Source organism: Ochotona princeps, chromosome 10 (assembly GCF_030435755.1).
Source record: "Ochotona princeps isolate mOchPri1 chromosome 10, mOchPri1.hap1, whole genome shotgun sequence".
Taxonomy (NCBI): Eukaryota; Metazoa; Chordata; class Mammalia; order Lagomorpha; family Ochotonidae; genus Ochotona; species Ochotona princeps.
Window position 1 is genome coordinate 15,279,483 of NC_080841.1, and position 20,633 is coordinate 15,300,115.

The 20,633-nt window shown below is 56.1% G+C and overlaps 1 protein-coding gene across 1 annotated transcript in view; it reads right to left on the reverse strand.

The window, feature by feature from the left end:
• Window positions 1-15,396, reverse strand: part of PLEKHA6 (pleckstrin homology domain containing A6) — a 135,165-nt gene extending 119,769 nt beyond the window's left edge. The window contains 3 exon segments of the mRNA XM_058669050.1: window positions 6,224-6,281; window positions 9,453-9,529; window positions 15,206-15,396. Of these exon segments, the coding sequence (XP_058525033.1) occupies window positions 6,224-6,281; window positions 9,453-9,529; window positions 15,206-15,288 (218 nt within the window). The 5' untranslated portion in view covers window positions 15,289-15,396.
• Window positions 15,397-20,633: the final 5,237 nt, after the last annotated feature.

A 20,633-nucleotide genomic window follows, 5' to 3' on the forward strand; every position in this document is an offset into this window, starting at 1 on the left:
AGGCGCCGGCTGCCGACAGGCTGTGCTGCCCTGCGCGGCCCCTCCTTCCCTCCCACGCCCTCTCCTCCAGCAGTAGCTGCTCAGCTTTGGCCCTAGCCGGTCCCCGGGGCAGTCACAGCCCATAGACAGCCCTCCCAGTACCATGCTCCTCCAACATGGCCTGGTTGCTGGTGTCTGGGCTCCTAGACCATGGCTCAGGCAGGGTCATGGCATGCACTGCCCCCTCCACATGCACAGGACACCTTGGGGGCAGTGTCCCACTCAAGCCGCCAGGTTGAGGGTGGAGGGTCTGAAGCGATTTGGGAAGAAGTGAAAAGCCTGGAGAGCTACAGCTCGCTCTCCTCACCACCACCTCCCTGCTGCAGCTCGCCTTCCTCACCCGTGTGTTCTGGGCAGGCTGCCCCCCTGCCCTAGCTGGCTGCTGTCTCAGAGAGCATGCCCACAGCCTCTCCTTCCCTGCTTGCCCCCTCCATGCCCCCTCCTGGCCAGTTCCTCCACCTGCCTGCTTTCCCCAAGCCCCAGAGCTGCTGGCTCTGGCTGCAGCCTGGACCCCTCATCCCCAGCGCCAGCTCTCTGTCCCTTCACCAGCCCCTGCTCACGTCCCTGGCTCCAGCACCTCTCAGCGACCCCCTCCCATCCCCAGGAGACAGCAAATCTGTTCACACTATGCTCCGTCCCCACCCAAGGCAGGCAAGTCCCTGGGGCTGACCTGAGCCTGACCCCTTCCTCTCCCTCCTACTGACTAGAGAGGAGGCAGCCTTGAGCCCCAGACCTCCAGGCAGCGGGGGAGGGCAGCTGGACCCTAGGAAGCTGGCAGCCCCAAGCTGCCCTCTCCTGGGAGATGCATTGTAATCAACTCTGAGAGCATCAAGCCCTTGCTGGGGTTCTGAGGTGGGGGCGGGGGCACCAAGAGGCTATAATTAGCATCTCAGCATCCACGATCCCCAGCACCGCCGGCCAGGGATGAGGGTGGGGACCGCAGCAGCCGCAGTGCGAGAAGCCAGGCTTCCGGGGCAGGTGCAGGAGGCTGCCAGCGCGGCAGCGGCGACGACCCAAGCCACCCACCTCCTGCTGCATCAAAACCGACTCACCGGTTTGGGCTTTGGCTTGGGAGTGGAGGTGTGATCTGGGGCTGGAAGCTCCCACCGGGGAGCCCAAGAGCGCCCCTCCCCGGGCTCAGGCCAGGCTGGGTCCTCCTCCCGGGGACCCCCTTCAGAAGCGCGAGCCTCTGGACAGGATCGGAGCTAATCAGTCATCGCTCAGGCTGGCAGGTCCCTGGCGCGGGTGAGGACGCTGCTGTGGTGGCTGCAGACTCCAGCATCTTTCCCAGGCAGGCGCAGCTGGGCATGCTCCATGGGCTCCCAAGGGGATTTCAGGCCACGTGATGCGCCCTCCCCAAGCTGTCACTTAGGATCAGGAGTAAATAGTCCCTGGAAAGGTTTAACTCCATGCACACCAGCAACAAGCTGCTAACTACTCCTGCAGCCCCCTTCCCCAGCAGCCCTCCCCCTCCACCCACCTGCCTGCCAGAGGATGCGGGAGGTGGGTGGGCAAGGCGGCTCAGCAGCTCTGACCTTTCACCACCTGCCACCTTCAGGACAAGGCTGCCCCCCAAAGGGAAGCCAAGCCAGCGGCTGCGGAAGCCGTGTTTGGAGAGTTCTCCCAGGAAACTGCAGGGAGCTGGAGACTGCCCAGCAGCCCAGCATCACCCAGGGAGCTTCACCCAGGCTGCCTGCTCTGCTCCCAGCCCTGGCTAACAGGCACAGCTCTGGGTGTCAGGAGGGCTCAGCCAGGGCCCTGGTACTCCCAATCTTCCCACCCCAGCACAGTGCAATGAAAGCAAGACTTCGAGAGGAGGGCAGGAGCCCGGGCCGAGATACCAGGATCTGCTGGTCCCAAGCCCAAACTGGTGTCTCGTAGCCTTGGACGAGGGTGTTGGCCTGGCCAAGGGACCCCAGGTGCCGCATTGCAGGGGTCCTAAGACAGAAGGTAGGGCTTCGGCAGAAGAAGCTGGACCCTACAGGGTTATCTCTGTGAGTACTAGAAAGCCAGTAGCTTTTCTGACACCAAGTTCAGAAACAGGAAGAAAATGGGGACCTGCTCCCAAATTCCAGGCAGGCTCACGGTCTCAGATCATCGGATCCCTCAAACTCCAGGAGTTGCAGACCAAACCTGGCAAGCTCCAGGGATCCCCTCTGAGCAAGAAGCAAGGGTCATGGAGGCGCACCTGTAAGACCACCTTCCTGGCTCCCCACACACACCCAGCAGGTCTCTTCCCTTTATTACTAGAGCGACTGGATGCTAAGACTGAGCCTTTTTCCATCCAAGGTGCATGCTTAGGGATGATCTGGGCCTGAATCACACATACTCTGCTCCCACCTGGGAGCCTGGGCTGAAGCCAGGAGCCAGGAGCTGCTTGCAGAGTCCATCCTCCCCACCCCAGGGCTGGCTAGGGCTCAGGTTAGGCGGTCTGCACCAGCCTAGCAACCCCACTCAACCAGAATGTGAGGCCAGGCCAAGTCCACGTGGGCATGGCCAAGCCACTGAACCGCAGGAGCAGGGAAGCTGTGGGTGACAGTCCAGGACCAGGCAAGACCAATTAAATCCTGCCACTCTAGACCTGGCACAGGCGAGGAGCAAGGCTACACCTGCTCGTGGGGGTCCCAGACCTCAAGGAGCCAATGGGGCAAAAGATTCAGCGCGGGGCAGGGGAGGAGGTGCAGCTAAACCAGGCAGCGACAGACGGGCCTGCTGGGCAGGTGTACTCTCTGGCAGACAGAGGACAAGGGCTGCAGACGGAGCCTCCCTCTGACTCTCAGATTCTTTAGAGAGCTCGTGGTTGCTCCTGGGGGACAGGAGGGGCTAAGGTAAGGTAGGAGTAGGGTGCCCTGGGCGGCTCACGGGTCTGGGCTCCCGCAGAGTGGCTGAGGTGAGAGAAATCTCCTCCCTTTACTGAATCCCTGTGCTGGCAGGCCAGCTGAGAAGGCAGCCACACACATGGGGGACTGCAGGCGATAGCACCTGCCTGGCTGTCCCAGCTTCCTGCAGGCTCTGTCACTCAGCAGTGAAGTCCAAAAACCACAAAGTCACCATCGGAGTGCTGGTAGGCCCCAGGCTGACTCATTGCCTCTCAGTGTGGTCCTCTGGGGGCCTCCAGGGTGGGTGTGTGCAAGGCACAGAGTGGGGCACTTGTCCACCCACCCCTTCCTGCCCATCTTCCCCCACCCCCGCCCTGAGGAAGTGTTGAGCAGAACAAGGAAGTGGGACAGCGACTGGGCAGAGCTCCCTGAGCATGGCAACAGCTGAGGTCATCAGGGTGGTCCTGCAGAGCAGGTCCCTGCCAGTCCCTGTGCCTGCCAACTGTGGATAGAGCTGGCAGGGCCACCCTGGAGAGAGAGGCAATGGCTAGCAATGAGTGTCACACAGCGAGGTCTTTGCCCAGTAGAGTCCTCTTGACTCATGAGGGTGGAGAGGTGACCGGGGCGGGTCAAGGTAGCACCTTCAGCCAGAGAGGGGAATATGGGAGTCCCGGCTGAGCAGCTGAAGGCCAGACAGGACCCATCATGTGTGCTCTGGTGCCCTCTAATGGACGCATGTGGTAAGTGCACACCAGCCTGTAGCACACTGACCTTTCCAACCCTTCCTCTTTCCCACCTGCTTCCTGGTAAAGGCAGGACGCACTGTGACTGCAGCCTCAGGGCAGGAGAGTTGGGAAGGTGTGCTGAAAGTCTCGGATCTGCCCACCAACCAACGGCCAGGAAGGAGCCTTCGTGGGAACTGCTCATGCCAGGCACTGCCACACAGAGCCAGCTGGCGTCATTCATTCACTCACTCAAGGGGCTCAAGTGAGACCCTCTGGCCCCACAGGGGGCCACACAGGAGCTCAAGGGTGCACAAGGTCAAGCAGGAGGCCACAAAAACCAGGTATCCAGCACAGGCCTTGTGTCACAGAGGTAGTTATTAAGTTTTGCCTTTTTTTTTCAGAATTTATTTTTATTGGAAAGGCAGATTTACAGAGAGAAGCAGGTTCAGAGTTCCAAGGACTTTGAGTGAGCCATCCTCCCCTGCTTCCCAGGCCACAAGCAGGGAGCTGGGTGGGAAGCGGAGTAGCTGGGATATGAACAGGTGCCCACATGGGATCCTGTGCTTGCAAGGTGAGGATTTAGCCACTAGGCTATCGCACTGGGCCCAGCTACTCCACTTCTGATCCAACTGTCCTACTAAAGTGCCTGGGGAAAGCAGTGGAGGAGGACCCAAAGGCTTAGAACCCTATACTCATGTGGCAGACCCATAAGAAGCTCCTAGCTCCTAGATCAGCTCATTTGGGGAGTGAATCAGTGAATGGAATCTCTCTTTTCCCCCTTATTTCACTGTAAAAATTTGCCTTTTAAATGACAATGAATCTTTTTAAATGGAACAAAAGAAGGAAAAAGAAAACTCTAAGGGCTGGTAACCTTGGGTCATCACCCACCAGGACCGTGGCGCATACGCACGCGGTAAAATTCAGACTGAGAAGAATCTAGCAATGGAAGTAGAGCCGGGATTGAATCCAGGCCTGGGCATTCCAACAGGCATCATGACTTCATGCAAACATGGAGGAAGATTTGACCAGGTCTGCACTCAGCAAAAATCACGCCCGAGGCAACCAAGCCAGGGAGCATGACCATCCGACCATCCGTGGGGAAGCTGCTGGGCTGATCCAGGGAGTGTGGCCATGGGCATGAACTCAGAGTGATGAGAAGTGGGGAGGAGGGCTGGGGGGATGTTGAGAGACCCCCAGGTGAGGGGAAAGGTGGAGGCATCTCCAGCAGGAAGACTTTAAGTCCAAACGGGGGAGTCCAGGAGAAAACTGCAGGCTGGCAGCTGGAGCAAGGCTTCAGTGCACACACTGTTCACCTGCCACTGCCTCCCGTTCATCACAGTATCAGGTGCCTGCTCCGTCCCAGACAGGCTGGAGGACAGGGCGAGCAGCACCTGCTCTCGGCTCCCACAGCAAGGCACCACACACACAAGTACACACACACACACTTCTGGTGGCAGCAGGTGCTATGAAGAGGGGGAAGCTTCCAATGGAGCAGCCAGGAAAGGCCTCTCTGATGTGATACTTGAACCAGGTGACAAGTGGGAGCCAGGCCGGGGAATACCGAAGGAAGGCGTCCTTCTCACCCCCTGGGACAGCATGTGCGAAGGCCCAGAGGTAGGCACAGGCCTGACCTGATAGAAACAGGGCATCTGAGAATCAGCGTGAGCAGAGGGCCACCGGTGAGTGACAAAGGACACACAAAAATGGGCCTAGGAAATAACCTCCAGCAGGCCCCTGTCTCTAACAGAACTCCAGACGTCAGCTGGGAGGCAGACAGGCGCGACTGGGGGGCTGAGCAGGAAGGCCTGGGTTCAAGTCCAGGCTAAGCTTGGGCCAGGATAGCTGCATGATTTCAGAGTCATGTCCAGAGAAGACAGGTAGGAAACGGCCAAGCAGACCCAAGTGCCGGGTGCCCTTCAGTTGGGACAGAAAGGGGCCTCCCTCTAGTGTGGGGACAGGGATGAGGATAGCGTCCTCCTTCTGTGGCCAGGCAGGGCCCCTCTAGCAGTGTGGTGTCCCCAGCTGTGCTTTGCAGAATGGGCAGCCAGACCGGGCAGGTGGCCTGCAGGCCCCAGCATGCCCAGCCTCACACAGGAATGAAGCCAGGGCGGAAAGAAGTGAGTCCCACTGGACAGCTGCCCCCTGCAGCCCCAGGCCTTTCACCAGGACACCTTGAGCTTGGCCAGCAGAGCAGCCTGACCCCCCAAGCCTTCCAGCAGAGAACAGAGCTGTTCCAGCCAGCAGAGCAGGAGGGCCTGGGGTTGGCCCTGTGCCACCCACCCGGCTGTGTTCCTCCAGTGGGCACCCACCCCTCCTGCCTCACAGTAGGCCCTGCATGACGGCTCTCACAGCCCCCAGGACTCTTCCTCCACTCTGCAGAACCACCTCCTTCGCACCTGCGCAGCCCAGCACCCCACCCCACCCCACCCTAGGAAACGTCTCAAGGGTGACAGCAGCAGCACCCAGGCCAACGTAAACACAGGAAGACACATGCATTCCCCTTGGCTCCAGCACCAGGCCCAGGAGCTCCGGTGCCCCCGGGGCCTCTCATAGGCCTAACAACAGCCTCGCAGTCTCCCCTCCATGGCAGGAAGTAAGGCCTACAGCGCAACAGAGCAGAAACGTAGCTTCGTTACTCACTTGATGAAATACACAGCGCCTTCCGCGGTACAATCCATCTCCCAGCCCTTGGGTAAACCTACAAGGAAGCAAGACCCCAGTATGAGACACCCTGCACCTAACCTGCCTTCCAGCCCAGCCCCACAGCCCCAACTGGCACTGGGGACTGGGGAGCAGGAACACCCCTTAGACAGGCCAAAGCAACTGTCTCTCCATTAGGGATCCTCATTTCCAATAAGCAGTGAAGGAGGTAGCATGGCTGGACATCTTCCGTTAATGGACAAGCAGACAAGCAAAAGAACCAAATGACTCAGTGCCTGGTGGCACTCGCCCAGCCATTAACTGCACCAGCCGGCAGGTGCAGCAAGCATGGAGGATGGGAAATGTCCCACTGGCCACTGTCCCTCCTCCATCACACAGAGGAAATGGAGCCAAAGGGGGACCCTCACACCGAGACTCAGGTTCCAATCACTGGGGACCTGGGAAATCAAGGTCCAGAAATGGACTTTACCTTTCCTTTTTTAATTAATAAGCAAACAGAGAGAGTTCCCGTCTCCCAACACCTGTCTGGCATTCACTGATGCCCCCATCAGATCAGCTGCGGATAGCAGAGCCAAGGTCCTGCCCTGATCAAGGGTTTGCACTTCCCCATCCGCCACTGGAATGGGGCAGCTAACGAGCAGGGTTCCCGCCCAGCACCAGGCCAGGAGAAGTGCCAGCAGCCCCTGAGCTGGACATGTCCTCAGCCTGGTGCATTGAGCCAGAACGTGCTGACAAGTGGGGAAACTGAGGCTCAGACCCGGCCATCACTCAAAGTCACACAGGAAGTGTTGGTCAGTGGGCCCCAAGCCCCACACTGTTTCCTCTGTGCAACTGTCAATGCTGCCTGTTCCCCTGCATCCCCGTGGGAGGACAGCTCTATTCAGGAGGGTGTGCAGCAGCAGCCTTGCCCAGGCACATGGAACCCCGTTGGGTCAGCCTCATGAAGAAGCCTGCCTCTGTGATGGGCCCGGGAAGGCAGCCAGTGTGGACTCGGGCCCTGCCTTCTCCCTCTGTCCTGGGCAACACCAAGAGGGTTTATGTTCCTGTCCAGGCTGAGAGCCCACAGAGGCAGCTGCCCTATTGACAAGCGACTGGCCAGGGCATCTTAACCCCTTCCCAGCCCTGGACAGTCCGCAACTGGGGAACGGACTCATCAGTGCTCATTGCTCTCTAGGTCCCACTGAGGGGGACGATGAGATGGAGGAACCCGGGCCATAAGCCACAGAGACACAGAAGGCAGCAGCCAGACCAGCTGGGCCTTGAAGCTGAGCTCTCTGCAGTGTGGGCCCAGTGGGGCCAAGTCACCTTATTGTAACCCTGGCTGCCACTTTTTGAGGCTAAGCCGATCCCGGTTCCATAGCCGAGGAAGCTAAATCTTGGAAGAATTCAGCCACCTGCTCAAGACCACACTGACAGAGAGCTCAGGTGTACACCTCCAGAACTTGCGCATTGACCTAGGACGCCACCTGCCTCAGCCCAGAGGCCCTGGGCCAGGGGCTTCCTCTCTGCTCTTCCGTTTCTCTACCAGAAAACGAAGGCGTTGGGCTCTGCCCGTTCCAGACGATCTACACCAGGGCCTAGAAACACAGTGATTGCAGCCCAGAATGGGAAAGAAACAGACTCTGGGACAAACCCAACCCTCACCCAGATGGAGGCTAAGCCACGGCTCAGCACATCCACAGGTGAATGCTGGCTCCGTGGCCAGCCACTCCACCACCACAGCCTTCCTGCTAACGTGGACCTGGGAAGGCAGCAGGTGATGGCTCAGACGGTTGGGTCCCTGAGGTCCACAGGGGAGACCGGCATGGAGTTCTAGGCTCCTGGCTTTCACCTAGCCCAGTCCTAGCTATTACAGGTGTGTGAGGAGTGAGCAAGCAAGTGGAAAAGTCAATCACTCTCTCAAACAACCCCTAAGGGCTGGTGGCATTGTAGCACAGCAGGTGAAACCACTAGCTACAATGCTGGCATTTTATATCAGAATGCCAGTTTGAGGCCAACTGCTCTGCTATTTTATTTTAATTTAATTTAGCTTAATTTTAGTTTTCATGTTTTTCACATAGTTGACAAGAATACAGGCCCATGAAAACCATCCAATAGGGTTGAGAGGGTCACAGTATGGGGGAAGGTGGGACAAATGCTTTCAATTTTCCTTTTCTCCTGTATGGGGGGAGGAAGGGTGGGAGGGGTGTTTCTGATCCAGCTCTCTGCGTTAGCTTGGGAAAGTAGAAGGCAGCCCACAGGGCTGGGCCCCTGCACCCATGAGGGAGACCAACATGCAGCTCTGGGCTCTGGCTTCTGCTCAGCCCAGCCCGGGACGCTACAGCCATGTCCAGAGCGAATCAGTGGATGGAATGATCCACACATCTCAACGATTTTCAAATAAATGGATACACCTTGCAAAAACAGATGAAGTCTTTCTCCTCGGTTGTCTGTGGGTGGTTGGCCTGGATGTGTCCCCCTCATGTAGGGGACTGCCGAGGGCCAGTGAGGGGACTTTCTCCCCAGGAGGGACTCCAGGTGGCTTTGTCCCATCTCCCATCACGTTTCCCCCTAGTATGCAAGATCTCCTGCCAGCTACATGGGACTGTGGACATTCAGATTCATTCAAATGCAGGTCCTCGGTGTGGCTAACTACGTGCCAACTGCCCGTTGCCCACAAGCGGCAAATGGAACTGTGCTGGGCAGCACCAACAGAGCATTCCCAGAATGGCACAGAAGTCCACAGCATAGAGCAGGCCCTGGGCACAGTGGTCAAGGTACCACAGAGGACACCTACCTGTTTCCTACCCAGCTTTGTACACACTGGCTGGCTACAGAGGGTTGCCCAAGAACGCCAGTCCCTGCATGAAGCTCCTGGCTCCTGTGCTCAGTCTGGCCCATAGTTGTTCTTTCAAACGTTAATTCACTAGTTTATACAGCAGTGGGAGCTGGGTTTTGGCCCAGTCAGGAGCTCCAGGAGAGGGAGGTTTCTGACCAGCCAGAGGAATGGGAGAGGGGCAAACTGTGGCTCCTCTGTCACCTGCTCCCAGACATTCAGCACAGAAGGGGAGGCCTGGGGAGAGCTGAACGTGAGCCTGGAGACCCTGCACAGCAACCCCACCACGGGAGGGAAGTCCAAGGGCTACGCCAAGGTTATCCCAGGAGGAGGGGAAGAGCTAGGCTGCCCACCGCGACCTCATGCACAACTGGGGCCAGCGGGGCTCCTTACCTGGGTTGGCAGTGTGTCCACTCTGGATGGAGGCTCCCGTGCCAGGGTGCATCCAGCTGGTTGACTTGTCCTCGTCACTGCAGGAGGACCACAAGGAAGCGTCAGACACAAGAACTCACAAGCGCCATTGGACAATGACCCCCAGCTTCCGGCAGACCAGGGAAACACCTGGCAACACAGGGTGGTGGGGACCACCGTCCCTCCTGAGCCATCAGGGTTACTGCACAAGGGCAAGGACGGGGAATGTCAAGGAGGTGATGCCAGCAGGGCAGCGTAGGAAGGCAGATATGGGAAAGAAAGGTTTTGGGGAAAGGTATTGGGGAGAGGTGCTTCTGATCCAGCTCTCTGCTAATGTGCTTGGGAAAGTAGAAGAAGTCCCAGAGGGCTGGGCCCCTGCACCCATGGGGGAGACCAACATGCAGCTCTGGGCTCTGGCTGCTGCTTGGCAGACCAGGGAAACACAGGGAAATCCCAGGTCCTACAGCACTCCATCTCTCCTTCCCAACATGCCCTCGCATTTCCAGGGTGAGGATTAGAGAAGCTGTTGCAAGTCACAACCAACACAGGAAGCTGGGATTTATTATAAATAATAAAAATAAAAATAAACAGCCCTTTCTACTATTTTTGGCCCTGGTAAGGTGATCACCCCCAAATCAGACCCTCTGGGCTGCACAGGAGCCCTTTCACATGGTCACCCCCAACCAGCCACGAGACACAGATGGTTCCAGAATCAGACGTGACCTAGTGTGTCATACCAGAAGAACCTGGCCAATGCAGGTGTGTGAGTATGCAATTCTGGGCAACCTGGCTCTTCCAGGCTTCAGGGTGGCACTCGGGACAAAGCTACCCTGGAGGGCTGTGAATTGTCGCTGACACGCAAGAAACCCCACTGAGACCAGCGTTGTAGCACTGAGGCCTAAGCTGCTACCTGCAGCTGCTCCCTGCTGGTGTGCCTGGGAAAGCAGGGGATGATAGCCCAGGAGCATAACCTTTGCCACCCACATGGGAGACCCGGATGGAGTTCCAGGTAACTAGGCAACTGGCCTAGTCCTAGCTGCGGTGGTCACTTGGAGAGTGCACCAGTGGGCAGGAGATCTCTCTCTGTAACTTTGCCAGTCAAATAAATAAATAACTCTTTTTAAAATTTTTTTAAAGATTTATTATTTTTATTACAAAGTCAGATATACACAGAGGAGGAGAGAGAGAGAGGAAGATATTCAGTCCGATGATTCACTCCCCAAGTGAGCCGCAATGGGCCGGTGCGCGCCAATCCGAAGCCGGGAGCCAGGAACCTCCTCCAGGTCTCCCACGCGGGTACAGGGTCCCAATGCATTGGGCCGTCCTCAACTGCTTTTCCAGGCCACAAGCAGGGAGCTGGATGGGAAGTGGAGCTGCCGGGATTAGAACCGGCGCCCATATGGGATCCCGGGGCGTTCAAGGCGAGGACTTTAGCTGCTAAGCCACGCCGCCGGGAACTCTTTTTTTTTTTTAAAAAAAAAAAGACTCCATCCAATTTGACATAAGACATACAATAAACTTTATACAAGGTATATAATTCAATGTTTTAACATATGAAATCATCACCCAAATCAAGACACTGACCGCCTCAAACTTGCCTTGCGCCCCTCTGTAATTCCCCCCTTCCTCCCTCCCCACCAGCCACACCTGTGCTGCTATTACTATGGACTGGCCTGTGTTTTCTCAGTTTCTGGGTTTATGTGTGAGCTGACCCACATGGTCTGAGCCTCCGCGGTTCTGTGTGGCAGCAGGAGCCAGTGATTCAATGCCAACTCACCATGGAACAGTAGCCTGCCGCAGGATGCACTGCGGTGTGTGTCTGTCCACCAGCTGCTGCCCACAGGTGATGGCTGAAGTACCTGGGCCCCTGCTTCCCACATGGGAGGCCCAGGTAGAGTTCCTGGCTCCTGGCTTCAGCTGGACCCAGCGCTGGCTATTGCTGTCATCTAGGGAATTAACTGAATAGCAGATCTCTCTTTCTCTCTCTCACTCTACCACTCTGCCTTTTAAATAAAATAAAGCTTTAAAAGAAAAAGAAGCAGGGGTCAACTTTGAGGCAGAGCCGGTAAAGCCACTCCTGCAACACGGGCTTATCACATGTGCACCAGCTGCTCTACTTCTGGTGCAGCTCCCTACTAATGGTCTAGAAAAAGAGTGGAAGATGGCCCAAGTGCTTGCAGCCCTGCATCCACATGGGAGACCAAGGGAAAGCTCCTGGCTCCTAGCTTTGGTCTGGCCCAGACCTGGACACTGTGGCCATCTGAGGAGTGAACCAACAGATAGAAGATCTCTCGTGCTCTCTCTACCTCCCTCTCTCTCCGTAATTCTTTCAAACAAATAAATCTTTTTAAGACACATACATACATACACACACACAGGCCCAGTGCAATAGCTCAGTGGCTAAATCCTCAACTTATACAAGCCAGGATCCCATATGGGCACTGGTTTGAGTTCTGGCTGCCCCACTTCCCTTCCAGCTCCCTGCTTGTGGCCTGGGAAAGCAGTAGAGGACGGCCCAAAGCCTTGGGACCCTGCACCCACGTGGGAGACCCAGAAGAGGCTCCTGGCTTCCGGCTTTGGATTGGCTCAGCTCCAGCCATTGCGGCCACTTGGGAAGTGAACCAGTGGATGAAAGATCTTTCTCTATGTATGTAAATCTGCCTTTCCAATAAAAATAAATAAATCTTTAAAAAAAAAAAAAGGTGGGGCCCAGTGTGATTAGGACCACTTGGGAAGTAAACCAGCAGACAGATCTTTATCTCCTTCTCTCTGTAAATCTGACTTTCCAATAAAAAAAAGGTCCTTAAAAATAAATAAATTAAAATACTAAAAAAATAAAGTAAAAGACACAGAGAGGGAGAGAGACAGAAAAAGAAGCCATTGCTGCTCTAGTGACCTGAGTGCTGGGGCCAGTGCTGTGTGCTGGGAGTCGGTGGGCGGGCAGCCCAGGAAGGAGGGACCCTGATGGAGCACTCGGCCTTCCCTCACGCTGACAGCTCCCGGGCCTGGGCCTTCCTGTGTGTCTCCCTCACGTGAAGATCACCAGCAAGCAAGCCAAGCACACTCTCCACTGCCTCTCCCTCTTGTCCTTCCCAGGATCCTGTGCCTCCCTCCCGGCCCCAAGCTCCACCAGCGCCGCCCAGCACAGTGCAGTGGTTCCTTCCCAACTGGGCTAATGGAAAGTGGCCTGAGAGGACCACAGCACCACAAAGCCACACTCCCCAAGCTTTATGGACCCCAAGTGTGTCCCTAGCACGTGCTCAGGGGCCAGTCAGGTTGCTGAATGTTCTGGGGCTTTCCCGCCAGCCTCCAATCCTGCTGGCCCCTCCTCCACCCTGCCCCCGCCCCACTCTACACATCTTCAGGATCTTATCCTGAGGAAAAGACATGGGTAGGGCCCGGCGGCGTGGCTTAGCAGCTAAAGTCCTCGCCTTGAACACTCCGGGATCCCATATGGGCGCCGGTTCTAATCCCGGCAGCTCCACTTCCCATCCAGCTCTCTGCTTGTGGCCTGGAAAGCAGTTAAGGACAGCCCAAAGCTTTGGGACCCTGCACCCGCGTGGGAGACCTGGAAGAGGTTCCAGGTTCCCGGCATCGGATCGGCGTGCACCGGCCCGTTGTGGCTCACTTGGGGAGTGAATCATCGGATGGAAGATCTTCCTATCTGTCTCTCCTCCTCTCTGTATTACTGACTTTGTAATAAATAAATAAATCTTTAAAAAAAAAAAAAAGACATGGGTGGCCACAAGTAACTGGCCCCGCTCCCACTCCCCCACCCCCGCCACTCCCAGCTTTTCCAGAACCTCAATCTACTGGACAACACCTGTCTGCAACCTCCACACCCCTCCCCCACCCACCCTCCACACCCCCTCCCACACCCCACCCTAAACACCCCTTCCCCACCCCACCCTCGACACCCCTCCCCCACCCCACCCTCCACACCCACATACACACACACCCTGACTCTCTGGCCTCTCTCCCTCCATCCCTTCCACCATGACTGCCCTGGTCCCCTCCAGCCTCCCTCCTTACATTCTTCTGGATGCTTCTTTCTCCATAGGTGACTTCTAGAACTCTCTTTAGCCCCTGACCCTCCAGCTGTCTGTTGGACTACGTCACTCTCAATGTCCTCCACAGAACTCATACTCCTCTCCAAAACGTACTCCTCTTTGCACCCTCCCAATCTTGGCCAAGCTCAACCTGGGAATCCTTGAAGTTTCCCCTCCTCCTGGGCTCTCCCATCCCCACACGCAGCGCGGAGGCACACACTTTTTGCAGGGCGTTTCTCCTCCCACCTTCTTGCCCTATACATCCCTGTTCCCACGGCTCTAGCCCAGGCCCTGCCAGCGGCCCAGGCCGGCTGTGAGTTGCTTTCATGCTCAGAGCATCCCTGGCAGCTCTGCTGAGGCCTGCTGCACCTGTGCCCTGCACCCCTCCCGCTGGCCTCCACTCGCTACCTCTTCCTCTCTCTCCTGTCTCAGGCTCTTCCTCCTCCAGGAGGCCCTCCCTACGTAATCTCCCCACCTCCCCAGCATCATGTAAATGAACACCTCTGGGACACATCATATCATTTCCTAAGCATTCATTTGCCTTTTCCCACTGCCAAGGCTCAATGGAAGTTTGTGGAAAAGAGCTGAGGCTGGGCCACTCCAAGCAGGACAGTTTGGGTGGGTGGTGGAGTGCAGATGTAAACATTCCACCCTGCAGACTCAGTCTTGAGGCCCCCTGGGGGCAGGGCAGTAGGGGAAGGTGTGACTCCTCTTTGCACTGGGAAGTTCCCCAACTTCAGGGTCCAGAACTGTAGAGGAGTTCATTTCTAAAACAAGGTGATTACAACATCAATTAGGATAAGGAGGTGATAATTACGGGAGGGCCAAGGTAGATGCGGAAACAGCAGCCCTGGAGGGAAAGGAGATGCCTGCCCAGGTCGGGTGCGGTGGTGTGGAGACAGCTCTGCCTCCCTGCTAGGGTCCCCTCTCAGCACCTGGGGTCACCGTCCCAACACTGCAAGGGGCAGCCAGGCCCTGGGAGATCCCTCCCCGACAGGTGGCTGGCAGATGCCCGCCTTTGGCAGGAGACGCAGGCCAAGGGCTGGAGGCAGGGCCACCCGGTTGTCAAGAGAGGAGACGAGAGAGGCTTTGGTTTGTGAAATGTGGCCGGGCGTTGATACATTAGTAGCCCACAGCAGACAGAGGCCCTGCCGCTCCAGAATGGGGAATCTACAGCAGGCGGCTGTCCGGCCCAGGAGAGCTGCTGAACTGGGAGACTGAGACCCCCTCCCACCCCCCAAGCCAGGAGACACCACGAGGCTGGAGGCCGCCCAGGGTCGCAAGTCCCAGAGGAAGGCTAAAGGGAAACTGCAGAAGGACCCGCCTCTGGCCCCCGCGTAGAAGGAGCTGGAAGAAGTCCAGGCTGGGAAGTGGAACGTGCTGGACCTGGGGAGGCCGGCAGCCCCTGCCCCGCCATCCCGCGCCGGGAAGGCTGCGCCCTTGTTGGACTTTGCCCCACAGAAGGAAAGGCGGGAGACCATTCAAACACGCGGCCATAAACTCGTTAGTCACGCCCAGTCCCCACCGGCCGCCCCGCGCCCCCAGCCCCACCGCCTTTCAAGTTGGGCAACTTTCAAGAAAAAAAAAAAAAAACGGGAAAACGAGCGAGTGAGCTAGAGTGAGCCAGAGCAAGCCAGAGCAAGCGCCACCCCCTCCACCAGCAGCAGTAGCACCAGCACCACGTACTTGACGAAGAAGATCCTCCCACCGCAGTCAACTCCGTAGGTCCAGCGGCCGGGCAGGTCCAGCCAGTCGACCTCATCGGCCATCTCGCCAGTCCCGCGGCCCCGGGCTCCGGGCCTGCGGCGGCGGCGTCACGGGCGGGGGTCCTCCTCGGGTGCCGGTCAGGTCCCGGTCCGCGGCGCTGGGGGCGCAGCCCCCGCCGGGCTCGGTGCTGCCGGGGCCGCCGGGCCCTGAACTTGAATGCGGGCGCGGAGCGCGCGCGGAGGACGCGGCCGACCGGCGGCTGGAGGCGGCGCCCGCGGGCCGCGCAGGTGGCAGGGCGAGCGCGGGGTGTCGCCCTGGCCCGGCTGCCGCCCCGCACTGGAGCCGCCGCCCCGGCCGCTGCCGCCGCAGCCGTTGCCGGGAGGGCGGGGCCCGGCCGCCGCCCCGGCAGGTCCCTCCAGGCCGCGGTCAGCGATCGAACCTGGTTTTGCAAGGGGAGCGGCGGAGGCCGGGGTGGGGGACACGGCCTGAAGGGCCTCCCACTCGGGATCGCCCTTCCCAGCCTACCGGGCACCTCTTCCTAGAAGCCTGCAGTGACTGAGTCCTGTGTGCACCCCCAAAACAAAACTAAACGTAAGGCGTGCGTTCTTGCCCAAGGCCGCAAGGGTTGGCCAGGGCAGTGTTGCCAGGGCCCGCCCTCTCGCGTGGGGTCTGCTTGGCTTGCCCGACTGACCCTGGAAGCTGCAGCTGGGTGTGCCCAGCAGCAGGGCGACACCTGTCTCTCCAGGAAGCCGCTGGCCAGTCCCTTTTGAGGGAACACATGTCCATGCTCCCCATTCCACCTGGAGAACACACGTTCGCACCTCCAGGAGGTCACTGGGGATTCCTGTCTAGACTGTACACCAGTCTTGCACTCTCCTCAGGAAGGGTACAGAGTCCCATCAGAGGGGTCCTTAACTCAGTGGAACGCTATCCTGGATCTACTCAGCTTGCTTCTCCTCAGCCTGCTGTACTAGTCTCAAGTCCTACCTGGATCACTCAGTGTTTGGGGACCCCAGCTACAGCCCGGAGCTGTACTCTCAGACCATGCTTAGGTGGGGCGAATAGAACCATCAGGAGAGAAGCCGTGGACCTTCCCCATACACCCTGACGCTCAGCCTGGGGGTTAGGATGCATTTAGTCTGACAAGTAGTGGCACTGGGAGGAGCCTCAAAGAACACTTAGTTGGTCCTGACTGACACAGGAGACTAGGAGGGAAGAACCATGGTACTGTCAGAATCGCATCTAGGTTCTACACTGTCCCTGTTCTCTTGGTATTAATATCATGTTACCATAAGCATCAGTAAGAATACTGGGGCCATAATTAGCCTGAATTTGTTCTGGCCCCCAACAAGTTAATGTGTTAATAAATTCCTTTAATTAATACTACCCACAAACCCACAAGCAAATAAGTGAGCGTGGGAATCCAGGGAGCAGACCAGGGCAGGGACTGGTCATGGTCACCAACAGGGCTGTGGCTGGCAGGATCTGCCCACCCAAATCCATGACATCATCCTGCCTCCAATGCCAAAGGGACCTCTGCCAAGACAGGCTGATTCCTGGGTGCCAGGTCTGGGCGGAGTTGGTTCTGCAGGTGCAGCAGCAAGCAGCGCCCCACAACTACCCAGCTCTTGCACTGCTCAGAGAGAAAGCTGCAGCTGGCAGTAAAGGGAGACCAGGATGTTAAACGCCCCCCTTATTTCTAAACAGAGGGGTGGAAGGAGGGAGAATTGAGAAATCATGCTCCTATCCAGGCCCCAGGTTCCCCTTCCCCCAACCCAGGTCTTGTGAAACACCTGTAGGACTAACCCTGCTGATAAAGCACAGAGCCACTTGCCCAGCCCCTGGGATCGCCAAGGATCTAAATGCCAGGACCACTGCCAAGATGCCTCAAGCGACAATACCGGCAGCCGGTCACACTCCCAGTCCAACCTGAGCAACCAGTAAGGGTAGCTGCTTGGGCTGCATGTGGATGCGAGCAGGGGACAAAAGTACACATATTTGCACATGTGTGTGACACCCCTGTCTTCCATGAGGAATGGGGGACCCCTATGAATTCTCTAATCTGATGTGTACCTAGACAAGAAAAGATCAGCAGTCGAGTTGGTGAATTTTGCAGTCACTTGAAATGTAGTGATTTGGAAAATCATCTTCTTACCATGGCATGTTCTTCCTAGGGAGTTTTTACATCCAGATGTTTGTGTAATCAGTCATCATCAGTACTGATACACCTAATAATGACATTTTAACCAAAGAGATGTAAAACAGAGTAGGAAGCCCACATAAACACAGCTCTTGGTCCAACCTGGAAGAAGGAAGGAGGACTGATATAATTAAAATGGAAACCTGGAGCGGGCGTTGTTCATGTGTTGGTATGCCTGGTTTGGGGCCCAGCAATCTCTGCTTCCAGTCCAGGTTCCTGGGAATGCACCTGGGAGGCCACGCCTGCTGGCTGGATGCATGGACTCCTGTCACCCAGGTGGAGACCCAGATGGGGTTCCTGGCTCCTGGGTTCTGCCTGGCATTGCTGGCATTTGGGCTGTGAACCAGTAGATAGAAGTGTTCTGTCTCTCTCTCTCTTTCTCTCTTCCCATGTGTTTCAAATAAGTACATAATTAATTTTTAAATTAAAATCTTATCTGAATGTCAAGCCAGAAATTATGTTTCCTCTGCAGCAAGGTTTTTTTTTTTAAAGATTTGTCCACTCACTTCTTTTTATTGCAAAATCAGACACACAGAGAGGAAGATCTTCCATCTGATGATTCACTCCCCAAGTGACTGCAACAGCCCGAGCTGAGCCGGTCTGCAGCCAGGAGCCAGGAACTTCTTCCCGGTCTCCCAAACAGGTACAGGGTCCCAAGGCTTTGGGCCATCCTCCAATGCTTTCCCAGACCACAGGCAGGGAGCTGGATGGGAAGTGGAGCGGCCGGGATTAGAACCAGCGCCATATGGGATCCTGGCACATTCAAGGTGAGGACTTTAGGCAATAGGCCATCACGCCAGGTCCTGCAGCAAGTTTTGTTGTGTGTCAGTTTAAAAGGCAACAAAACACGTGGATAAACTATATTCAGAATATCTAGAAATCATTTTTTTTCTCAGTTTTTTTTAAGATTTATTTTTACTTGAAAGTTCTGAAATAGAGAGAGAGAGACAGAGAGATGTTTCGTCTGTTGGTCCACTCTACAAATGGTCACAAAAACCAGAGCTGGACTGATCGACAGCTGAGGGCCAGGAGCTTCTTCCAGGTCTGCTGCATGGATCCAGGGGCCTGAGGACTTGGGACATCCTCCTCTGCTTCCCCACGTCATTAGCAGAGAGCTGGACTGGGAGGAGCTGGGACATAAGCCAGTGCCCATAAGGGATGCTGGTGCCACAGGGCAGAAGATTAGCTTGTTGCACCACCACCCTGGCCCTACACAAATTTTGTATCTTAGTTACTTAAATATTGTTTTGTTTCTGAGTTGATGCCTATGGGAGACAGAGAAATGTCCCCCTCAAAAGTCATCCACATTGAATCCCAGCAACCTATACATGTTATTTTGTTGGAAAAAAAGGTTTTCACAGATGTAATTCAGGATCCTGAGATGAGGAAACAATCCTGGATTATGAGGGTGGGCCCAAAATTCAAAGACAAATACCCTTAGAAGAGAACTATGAGGGCAGGGTGGGGTTCCTGTGCGGGGGTTAAGTGGTGACCTGGAATACCCTCATGTGTATTGTAGTGCCTGGGCCTGGTTTGAGTCTTAGCTGCCTGGCTTCTGATCCAGCCTGAGTTCTCTGGTCTCCCACAAGGGAGACCCAGATGGAGTTCCAGCGTCCTGGCTTCAGTAGGCCCAGTCCCAGCTGGCTGTTGCAGGCGTTTGTGGAGTGAACCAGCAGGTGGAAGATCTCCAGAGCCTCCAGAGCTGCCAGGGGACAAATCTTGGTCGCTTGGAGCCACCCAGTTTGTGGTGATTGGCTACCTGGTCGGGAAAAATTAGTACAGTGCCTACCAGACACTCAGAACCCATTGAGAACTGGAGCAGACACCTTATTTTCATGTGTCCAGGGTCCACATTCCTTCCTGTGTTTTTAGCCTCTTGAGTTTCCACTGGACATCTGCCCTCTGCCACCTGCAGTCTATGTGTATTGGGAGGGCTGGCCCCATCCTTACCCCCACCTCAGCTCCAGGTGAAGTGGGGGCTGCAACACATATCTGGTTAAACAGCCCCAATGGCCCACACAAGGACTAACATGGGACCAGGACCAGACCCAAGGGGCTTGGTTCACAGAAGCTCCAAGAAGTGTCGGGAAGAAACCCTTGCTCTTGCTAAGGCAAAAATGACTTCAGCTCATGAGCAAGTGGAACAGAATAGCAAGACAGACTGGGCCCTGCCTTGCTCCCACGAGCCTTGGGATCCACCCGGGGAGGCTCCACCCCTGGAATCCTACTTCCAGTTGCCAACAACACCCTGCTGGCTTTAAAACCAACTGGGGTTGTGTGTACTGATCATGACACAACTCACACAAAAAAGAAAAAAATAGAAAAAGGCTGCTTCTCACAAGTGTGAGGTAGCCAGGTGCATTTTTCGTGACTCTCAAAAGGAGATTGTTTCTCTTTGGAAACCACGCCTTCGTCCAAGGCAGGGTCTGAGTTGGGTGGCTAGATCAAAGCCCAGGTTTTTCCCATGGAGGTTACCAGGGAGATGGGGCCAGGTCTCAGATCAGTGGGAAGCTCTGTTTGCAGACATTTGTTATGGCGATTAAACACTAAACACGTAGCCAAGAACCTCCCCTGGGGCTAGACTTGTAACAGAGTCTCTGTAACAGAATAACCACAGCAGCAATTTTCATGGAATGCCAGCTTTCTGTAGTCACACTCACCTGCAGGCCACGTCATTGACAGGTCATTCTTACAGGAAGTAGGAAGAAAGTATTAGAGATATGCTAGCATAAACACACAAACAGGTAGACAAGTTTGCCTAATCCAAGTTCTATAGGGATTCTTAAAGAGGTAGGCTCTTCTGCTGGCCCCAGAAGACTGTAGGACTGGCCAGTCCCTGACTACGTTGAATTACATTTGTTTCACATATACTTGTCAATTACCTTCTTTGAGCCAGGGTCTGTTCTAACTACTGGGGACACAGTGTAAAGGTGTCATATCCTTGCTCTCCTAGGACTCACCCATATTCAAAACGTGATAAGCCCTTTGGTGATAAGGAATGGGTAGGTGGCTCAGCAGCTCAAAATGGCCCACTTGCTACATTGGTGTGCCTGGGTTTGTGTCTCAGCTTTGGTGCCAATCTCCAGCTTCCTGCCAGCGCAGACCCTAGGAGGCAGAAGTGGGGGCTCAAGGAATCAACCTCTTCTCTGACCCTGTGGAGGATCTCATTGACTTCTTGGCTCCTGGCTTCCGACTTCAGCGTCCACG